The 10211-nt window shown below is 47.7% G+C and overlaps 1 protein-coding gene across 1 annotated transcript in view; it reads left to right on the top strand.

Annotated features, from left to right (window-relative positions):
- The window catches only part of LOC135101515 (vitellogenin-like), a 10374-nt gene extending 409 nt beyond the window's left edge, over positions 1–9965 (top strand). The window contains exons 2-15 of the mRNA XM_064005592.1: positions 1–217; positions 306–496; positions 614–1711; positions 1816–1963; positions 2058–3791; positions 3915–4166; positions 4517–4674; positions 4917–5503; positions 5638–6010; positions 6368–7042; positions 7122–7649; positions 7802–8177; positions 8427–8704; positions 8818–9965. The exon at positions 1–217 is cut by the window's left edge and continues 23 nt beyond it. Coding sequence (XP_063861662.1) covers positions 1–217; positions 306–496; positions 614–1711; positions 1816–1963; positions 2058–3791; positions 3915–4166; positions 4517–4674; positions 4917–5503; positions 5638–6010; positions 6368–7042; positions 7122–7649; positions 7802–8177; positions 8427–8704; positions 8818–9819 — 7617 coding nt within the window. The 3' untranslated portion in view covers positions 9820–9965. The remainder of the gene's footprint in view (positions 218–305; positions 497–613; positions 1712–1815; positions 1964–2057; positions 3792–3914; positions 4167–4516; positions 4675–4916; positions 5504–5637; positions 6011–6367; positions 7043–7121; positions 7650–7801; positions 8178–8426; positions 8705–8817) is intronic.
- The last annotated feature ends 246 nt before the right edge of the window (positions 9966–10211 follow it).

Raw genomic sequence — 10211 nt, 5'->3', positions numbered from 1 at the left:
CGCTGTTCGACGGAGTGCCCGTTGGCCGCTGCCAAGCTGTCTTTCACTCCAGGCAAAACTTACTCGTACACTTACACAGGAAAGTCCAATGTACAGCTGAAAGGCGTGGATGGCGGCATCGTGGAGACACAATGGGAAGAACAAGTGCTGCTGACTGTTCTCGGCCCGTGCGACGTGGCCATCTCCTTCAAGGGCTCCAAGGTGGATGGCAAGACAGGTAAGTCCCAACCACGTAGTCCAGTGGTCTCACTCCACGCTACACAGGCCAACAGACCTCTCTTATATTACTTCCCGCGTTGCTCTAGGATTGCCTGGGTCCGATAAGTTGGAGAGGTACCCGCTGGTGGTGGCGATGACCGACGGACGAGTGCAGCGCGTGTGCAGTCATCCCGATGACGATACATGGGCAATCAACATGAAGAAGGGCGTCGTTTCGGCTCTGCAGATAAGCCTGCCGTCCCTCTCCATCAGCAATTCAGGACTCAACTTTACAGAGGTAATAACGACTGTGGATGCGTTCATCCAGTCAATCACATGTTATGCTTCTGTTAAAGGTCAGATGAGCTTAATTTTGGAAGGCCAAGATACTAAAGCTTCCTATCTGTGATAACAGACGGACGTGCTGGGGACGTGCCCGACCTACTACGAGGTACAAGCTGAAGGTGCCAAAGTGCTGGTGAAGAAGGAAAAGAACCATCGCTTATGCCAAGAGCATTATCCTACCCCAGACGAGATTAACCTGCCACATCTGATGGGCCCCTTGCCCATCCAGGAGTCACGGTCGAGTTGCAGGCAAGAGATCGACAGCGGCATCATCTCTTCAGTCGTGTGTGAGGACAAGAAGGTGATAAGGCCATCGTACGGCATCTACAAGTATGTGGAAGCCAAGCAAGAGTCAACACTGAGGCTCACCTCAAGCGAGGCTTCTGCGCCAGATACCATCTCCCGCATTGGTCAGGACGAGCTGGTGCCCAGGAGCCTCCGTTACGACTACGAGACTGCAAAGAAGGATCCCTCCCTGGTGCCAGAGCTGGAGCAAACCCTGAGATATCTCTGCGAGATCACCACAGATGGAGTTGAAGCCCATGCCGCTGCACAGTTGAGCAAGGCCGTGCACCTGATGCGCCTCATCCCTGAGCAAGGTTTCAATGAAATCTACACAAAGATGCGCAATAAACAGATATGTCCGCAACACAGCAGGCTGGAGAGTCTGTATATGGACGCGATTGCCTTCGTTCATGAACCCGAATCGGTTCCTGTGATGGTCAAAGAACTGGTGGAAGGACGAGCCACCGGAACTCTCGCTGCCCTTTATTCTACCGCATTTTACCTCGTGCCTCGCCCTGATGTGACAGCCATTCGAGCACTAGAGCCTCTTTTTAAGTCCAATGCTGACCTGAGTTCTGCGAAGCTGGCAGCCGCCTCCATGGTGAACACATACTGTCGCCACAAACCACACTGCCATGAGGAATCTCATGTGAGAAACCTGGTGCAGGCTCTCAAGCAGAAGATTGAGGAAGATCTCGCGTCCTCTAGCAGCGAGGAGACTCAGAGGCAGACTCTGTCCGCCTTCAAGAGCCTTGGCAACATGGGCGTCATGACACCAGAGGCGGCTGACAAGGTGATTCTCTATATGGAGAAGGAAAACAAAAAAGTCAGCAATCGTGTAGCTGCTGCACAAGCCTTCAGGCTGACCAAGTGTCAACGTCCGGTAAGTGTCTTCTTGCTCCATGTGATTTACGCCAACATGGGAAACGCCAAGCAAATCTCAATGATCCTGACTATGTTACCGTGTCTTTCTATCTTTGCTAACAGGTGACACAAAAGCTTGTTCAGTATGCCCTCCGTCCGGAGCAGCACACAGAGGTTCGCATTGCAGCTTATCTAGCTGCAGTTCGCTGCGCCAACTACGAGGACCTGCAAAATATTGTGACTAAGATCTCCTACGAAGAAAACACCCAGGGTAAGATTTTTTTTTTTTTTTTTCTATATGATTCACCGAGTGTCAAGTGTCTCTCCGTACGAAATTTAACTTGAAATACTGTGATTTTTTTCAGTTCGTGGGTTTATCCTGAGCAACCTTCTAAACCTGCAACAGTCAGATGCTCCAGAAAAGCAGAGGCTGCGCTACATGCTGACGAATATCATCGTGCCCCAAGATTTTGAGGCTGACCTCAGGAAGTATTCCCAAAACCTAGACTTCTCCTACTTCTCCCAATCCCTTGGTCTTGGTGCTGAGGTGGAGTCCAACCTGATCTACGCCCCTGGCTCCATGATCCCTCGTTCCCTGGTCGCAAACTTGACTGCAGCTCTTGATGGAACCGGTATTCCCATCAACATTGGAGAGATTGGAGCTCGTCTTGAGGGTATGGAACCGATCATCGCTCAACTTTTGGGACCTGCAAGCTACCTCAAGACGTCCAGTTACAGCAAGATGTTCAATGATCTGGTCTCCTTCATCCAAAAACATTGGAGTACAATTAAACAAGAACTAGAGGTCGCCATCAGAGAGAGGAGGTCTGTAGACTATGCAGCTCTTGAGAGTATCATCAGCAAGCTCTATGGCCCTCAGTATGGACAGTTCCAGGCCGACTTTTTTGCTCGCTTTCTGGGTCAAGAGATCAACTATGCCTCTCTGTCTGAACAGCTGCAGGACATCAACATACACCACTTAGTGGAAGCCTCTGTCCGGTACCTGATGCAAATGCTGAGCAGCTTGAAAAACATGAACCTAGACAAGATGAGGGCAGCTCACCTGGGACTGGACTACTCCTTCCCAACTATTCAGGGCACACCGCTGAAGATGACCTGGGAGACTGTGGCCGTAGCTGGAATCAAAATGGAAACGAACCTAAATGGCCAAGGAGGTAGCGGTAGTAAACTCAAGATCCTACCGTCATTCTCTGTGGAGACACACGGCTTCATTGGCTACGACGCCTACATTTCCAAGAGTGGACTCAAGATGAACACCACTGTCTCGAGCAGCAATGGTGTCGCCATCAAGGTGGGCGGCCAGAGCAGCCAAGAGCTACAGATTGAGGTGGACATCCCCGACAAGATGGAAATAATTCGCGTTCACAGCGAAACGTTCCTCATGAAACACACGAAAAACCAGCCAGATACCAAGATTCTGCCACCTTCCATGCAAGACGTCAGAGTCCACCATAATTCATGCTTCACTGCACTTGAGTCAGTGTTCGGTATCAAGATGTGCTATGACGTCAACGTACCGGACATTTTCCGAGCTAACGCTCTGCCACTGGGATCCCCAGCCCTGGTCACACTTTCAGTCAACAAAATAGAATCCACCATCACTGGATACAAGATAGCCGTTAATGCAGACACAGCGACACAAGACAAAAAGTATGCAGCCAAAGTCTCTGTAGTGGGCTCGTCTTCACCCAAGGAGGCCAATGTGGAAGTTAACCTCAAGAAAGACAGTGAATCTTATCTTGCCGAGGTCAAGCTCCTGTCATCTGTCACCCACGGCAAGGCCAGGATTAACTTCATTAACAGGCCCGAACAAATGAGCTTCCAGGCTGACTTCTCCTTCACGAACAATGGCATGGAATTTTTACAAGTATTAAAAGTAGAGATAAAGGAAACGAGTACTACGAATGGCATGAAATACGAGATGGATGTCTATTGGAGCCCCTCCAACAGCATCTCTCAGGAGTCCAAAATGTTCACTGGACAGCTAACACTGGACCACATGATGCCTAGTATGGTGATGCACATCTCGGCCGAGACCAAGAACAGTCTCATGCAATACATTCCCTTCAGTCTTGAGGGTAAGGAAAACATACACTCTACAACTTTAAATTTTCTTGAGTAAGGAAAAATTATCATCATACCAAACCAGCCAAGTTATCTTTTTTTTTTTTTAGTATTTCAACACAATTATCTCTTTCTAGCCGTTGTAAACTTCAAGTACTACAACGGCGTGCCCCTCCCAGTGCGGATGCGCCAACTTGAACTCAAGGCTGGCATCGACGGTTGGATGTTCATAATCTTCTTCCGCGACTCGGGAGAATCCAGCCAGAGGAGTAATTATTCTTCGGGTCTCCAGCTGCTCCACGAAAAGGAGATGCTGATTGACTTCCAGGTTGACCTCCGCCTTCAGGGGACACATGGAGTGGATTTCATAGAGCAACTCTTTGTTAACGGTTAGTAGAGCAAAGGATGCATCGTAGAGGTTTTTCCAACAGCTCACCATATTTCCTTATGATGAGCACAACAAAAAGACACGGTGTGCGTTAGGTTTGCTTGGACAACCTCGTTATCTTCACACTTGTATCACAGTCATCATTCCTGGCTAAACACAAACATTGCTACCAACACTGAGGTGGACAGGATAAGATAAACTCCGAGTGAAGCAATTGTTATGTCTAATGCAGAACACAGTGCCGCTTTAACAACATTTAGAGGAAATAACCCTTAGAGTTAAGATTCACCACAACGAATTAAATCTATAAATGAATTATAATCTCTAATAGTTGTAATAACCGTTTCTCAGCCAAGATCGGGCAAACAGAGTACGAGATGCAACAGAGGATTGAGTGCCAGGAGACGAGGAGAGCGATCAGTCTGCAACTTACTCGTAAAAGTGACAACGTGAAGCTGCTCGAGATCGGCGCCGAGAAGGATTCACACAAGATCAAGTTTATTTTCTGGGTATGTCTTTTGTCTTCCACTCCGTAAGATAGGGAAGGTGCATTTTATCAAAGAAAGCTGCTGTGGCCCATGACTGGCTGGCATTTCCTTTTTACTGAATTTTTTCTCGATGCAGAGATAAGTAGGACGTTGATATCGAAGGTGCTCCCTGATGATCGAGTGTGTACCACATTTGCTCATGTGATTGCTAGTTTAATTAAAAGGTTTGTATGTGTCATCATAACATGTCTGTTCATCAACAGGTTCAGATGCCCGGGTACATGGCGCCTATCAAAATGGCTGCCGGCGCTGTACAACAGGGAGAGGTCTACAATGCCGAGGCAATTATCATGCGTGGACAACAAATAGTAGTGCAGCTTCACGGTCCTGTCACCTATATGAATTCACCAACACTTGCGAAATTTGGAGCTAACATTAAAATCAACAATCTCTATCAGTTCGTATTTTCCTTCGAGTACGAAGAAAGCAAGCAAACTGTGCTCCTGGAGATAAAGAAGGGAGAAGAAATGCTTTTATCTTTAGAGGGCAACGTTAAAACTCCATCCTCTCAGGGCTTCTTCATACAGGCCAAGCTACACGTACCTATTTTGTTCGATGGAAACACTGAGATCTCCATCACCGAAAATGTTATTCACATCAGCACCAACACCCTCCTGCTGCCGCATTCTCCTTCCCCACGTAGGATCAAGGCTTTCCTGGATATCAACTGGAGCCAAAAACAGGGGCAGATGATGGTGCTCTGGAATGCCGACAAGGATTCATCACAAAAGATCGCTCTCGATGTCAACATCGTGCCGGAGAGTGGAAGGCCCGCTGAAGCAACTCTACAGTGAGTATTGTTCTCTTGTTGTAGCACTTTCTTTGCCACTGACGTCATCATGATCTCCAAAAAAGATATTTCTTGATTTGATACAATGCGTTACAAATCATGTAACTGATGTGATCTTCTATTGAAACTTTCAGCATAAAACTCATGCTTCTGAATAAAGCTTACCACTCCATCATGAAAGTAGTGGTGCCATTCCTGCTGCAGCAGTACGGAGAGAGGAACAGCATACATATGGAGGTAGAGGCAGCCGAGCAGAAGAAATGGATGCTTGAGATCGGGGTTCAGAAACAAGAGAGCAACACCGCCAACGTTGACTTCACTTTCAAGAGCGTTAACAACAACAACTACCACCTGACGTCTGATCTCAGGTGGCAGCGCCTCGATGGCCCACTGTGCTTCGAGGTCCAGACTGGAATCACATTCATTTCTCCGCTGAATAAGCGCTCACAATTTTTGCTGCATGCCAAAAACCACAACTCACCTCAGCGGCGCATCATTCATCTCATGGTGAGCGCTTCCGAGGCCTCCTCCCCTCTCTCTCTCTCTCTCTCTCTCTCTCTCTCTCTCTCTCTCTCTTTCCCATCTTGTTACTTTCAGGCCTTGATATTAAGTACATAAATCAGGAAATCTAGACAGCTCCTTATATTGAGATTACAATGTAAAAATGTAACACTTGACTATACGCTGATGATGAAGGTTACGGGAGAGTATAAGTGTTAGTTTGTGCAGGTAGAAATTGAATGGATGACGTTTATCTTTTTATGGTTTGTCCAAAGGTACATACAAGTTGCACATTAAAGACACGCTTTGAATTCTGGTAACGTTCTACCAATATAAGAGTATTAAAATACTTCTTTGTTTCAGATGGAAGCCTCAACGCCGAGTACGCAACCGCCACTGAAGATCAACTTCTCATTGGAGAACAAGGACTATTCGTACGTCACAAAGCTGCAAAGTGAGGTCAGCAGTCCTGAGACGGTATTCATGTGGCAGCTGGAGACCTATCCAGAGGGTGGAGTAAAACGCTTAGAAAATACTATCGATCTCACAGCCATTCGGAACGTAGTGAAAGTCGTGAGCAGCATGGTGGGTTTGCGAGGAAGCTCACCCTTGGTCACCTCTGCCTATCAGAAGAGAAACGCCTACCGTTATCGCTACACCCAGTCTTCCCCTGGCACCCACTCCTTCATAATTGAACAGCCCTCCCGCACCGTGGAAGCCGAGACCACCTACTCTCCCTCTAAGGTGGGCATCAAGTTCTATCCGAACAGAGGTGAGAGCGAGGCCAAGTACGAGGTGTCTGGCGAGTACATCGACAGCTTGTGGGGAGGCAAGTCCAGACTGCAGGGCCGAATGAGCCATCCCATGTTGTCAAGGGACATGACAGCGGCGGTAGAGTATGCAAGAAGCGGCAGCAGTCAACAAGGATCTTTCGAGTTGGATGTCTTCCCTAATACAGCTGACAAAATCACCGGTTCCCTAACCTCCGTCCTGCGGGCAAACAATACCATCGCCATCGAGGCTAATCTTTCTGCCAGGGTGAGTGAGATCAAACATGTGGCGATAATCACAGCCATTTCACCACGAAGCAATGTCTGTAATGTGTTCCCTTTTGCAGGTACTGCAGGTGAAACCTAGAGTGATGATGGAGGTGTCCTGGGCAGCTCACACCGCGGCCTTTAATTTCACCTTCCAAGAGACTCCGTCGTCACCAGAATCGCTCAAGGTCTACGCCAAGTATGACCGTATCTCGAGGAATCACGCAGCAGTGACCTTCCATCTAGCAGGTGAGGGTCGCCCCACGATGGACGTGTCCGGCGTAATAGAGCCTCGCTACGGCCCTCACTGTGATGGCTTCGCGCTGCTAGCTAATGCACGCACCTCACTTCTTGGCAACTTCGCTGTCAATTCGACTGTGTGCAGACCTATGTTCCTCGAACTGGTCTTCAAGAAGCAGAATTCCGAAAACGTCTACAAAGCTGCTATTGGAATTCAGTTGCCTTACAAAGCTGAAATAAGCCTCTCCGAGAGCGACACATTCCAAACATGGGATAAATACATCTCCCTCATCGGTATCGAGCTTGCAACTCCACATCGCATTAAGATCGACTATGAATACAGGCAGAACGAAATGGCAACACTGAAGGTGAGACATCATCATGATTCTGATCCTCTCTCTCTCTCTCTCTCTCTCTCTCTCTCTCTCTCTCTCTCTCTCTCTCTCTCTCTCTCTCTCTCTCATGATACATTACATTATTACTGTTATGTATGTTTTTACTGGAATCTTGTCCTTTGCAGGATTCGGTGTTGAATGACGTGTACCGAATTACGGAGGAGGTCTTGTTGTGGACGGATCGAGTGTACAGCGAGGTAAAGCGACAAGCTGGACAGGCAGGCGTCCCATTCCCTGCTCCTGAAATCCGTCAGCTGCTGCAGGAGGTTAAGCGCGACATCATGGAGATTTATGCCGACGTGATCTACAATGACATTTTGTACGAGTGGGACACATTGATGCAAATTCTGCACGGGCCAACTGCCACCTTTATCAAGGAGTTCATTTTCCAGTCATTGCAAACCATGGCCCATATGCAAAGGGAGTGGGCAGTCTATATGGTGCAGCAGATCATGGAACTGAAGCAACATTTTGAACCTGTTATCAACAAAATTACTGAAGGTACAGTCAGTATGTGTGTGTGTGTGTGTGTATGGCTAGGTGATCTAGTGGATGGTTGTGGTTATTCTCTCTTTTTTAATCCATCTGTCAATCAGTTAATCAATTTTTTCAATCCATCAATCATTCAATTACATTAATGAATGGATGAATCAATCGTCTTATCTATATCTCTATGTATCCACTTGTCATCTGTGTGTCTTTATGCATCCCATGGACTCAGTGCTTCATCCAATGATTTGACCTCGCCAGCTGTGAGAGAGGTGGGTCAGTGGATGCATACTGGTGAGGAGCCTGAAATGGTGCGTCGCCTGGTGGAGGATTTGGAAAGATCTGCCATCTACCACATTCTACAGACTCACATAATCGAGCCCATCAGGGAGATCTACCCACAGCAGTACCAGGCTACTATGGAGGTTGTTGCTAAGGTCATAGACACCCTCCGCCATGACCTGCTCATGATGCAGCACAAAGTGTTGGCCTCGCCGACGCTGCACAGGATAATCCACAAGATCGCCGCCTTGAGTCAGGTAAGAAGCATCACTTCGCACTCTGCATTATATTTCATTGGTAACCTTTTGTCTTCCACTTTTCAGTAAAGCTATGTGCAGCGGAGGAGTTTATTCTTTGCTTTTCGCAACAGGATGACATACTGAGGCAGACGTTGGAGTGGTGGGAGAGCCAAGTGACGCAGAGTGTTCTCATCATCGCCCCAGAACCTGGCGTATACCATGTTGGGATTCAAATTCCACTGTACCGACCCATCTACTCCCTCATGCAAGTTGTGAACATGACGATGCAGTCCCCTCCTTCTCTCACGAAGAAGATCCTCCTGTCCGCCGAGGGCTTTAGCCCTATCCCAGTGAGCAAGATTTTGAAGACCTATTACGATTGGGTCCCCAGGAACTTGTCCGCATTACCACTGACCTTAAACCGATCTGCCCTGGTGGTGGGCGACACTGAGATTTTCACCTTTGACGGTGTTCTCCTCCGCATGCCTCGCTCATCCTGTAAGGTGCTGCTTGCTTCCGTGCCCGATGTGGTCTCCGTCTACATGTCCCACCCTCAGCCCTCAGGGGCACCAGAGGTCACTTTGCAGGTTGGATCCACCAAGGCCATCATCAAGCCAAACATGGAAGTGGACGTCAATGGTCGCCAGGTGCACGGCAGGCAGACTGTGGGTGACGTAGTCATAGAAGTCAATCCTCACTATGTGACACTCGTCTCCCCAATGTTGGGCGTTCAGTTGATGAAGGAGGAGCGTGTGGTGATGGTGAACGCATCTACGTGGGTCTTTAACCACACCAGGGGCCTCTTGGGATTGTATGACAATGAGCGAGCCAACGACAGAATGATGAGCAATGGCAGGAACGCCTCTAGTCTGCACGATCTAGTGAACTCTTGGCAGGAGAACCCCAGCTGTTCCACACCATCCATCACTCCAATCGACCCCACGCATGTTCCCGTGAAGGAAAGTGTTTTGTGTGACTTCCTCTTCTTCCAGATGAAGCCATGTATGCCTGTGGTGAGCCCCAAGCCCTTCATACAGAGCTGTCTCATTCAGTCTCGCCCCTTCGAAGTAGCTCACTCCTACCAGTCCTTCTGCCGCATGCAAGGCGTCATGTTTCCGCTTTCGATCTACTAACGACACGGACTAGACAATGACTACTCACTGCTAAACAGGTTTCGCCTAATGTAACATAGCAAAGCGTGTCCTTGAATTGTGAGACATGCAAAAAAAAAAAAAAAGAATAAATAAATAGAAAAAATAATAATAAATAATGCATTGATTTTAAGCCTTTTTTTTTTTTTTTTTATCACCTGCACGTTACAATGACATTGATTATAAGATCTTGGATGAAGATAAGAGCCGTACTAGGAGTTTAGTTTGGAAGTGAAAGATTTATTGCAGACAGTTTGGAAGTGAAAGATTTGTTGCAAACTATATCAAAAGTTTGTGATATGTCTAAGGCAAGAAGGAAAGTTTCACCAAAATTCCTAAAAGATCACCAAGACTCAGTAAGGAAAGCCAGAAGA

This window comes from Scylla paramamosain, chromosome 6, assembly GCF_035594125.1.
Source record: "Scylla paramamosain isolate STU-SP2022 chromosome 6, ASM3559412v1, whole genome shotgun sequence".
Classification (NCBI taxonomy): domain Eukaryota; kingdom Metazoa; phylum Arthropoda; class Malacostraca; order Decapoda; family Portunidae; genus Scylla; species Scylla paramamosain.
The sequence above is the reverse complement of the archived record's forward strand: the minus strand, read 5'-3'. Positions and strand labels throughout refer to the sequence as shown.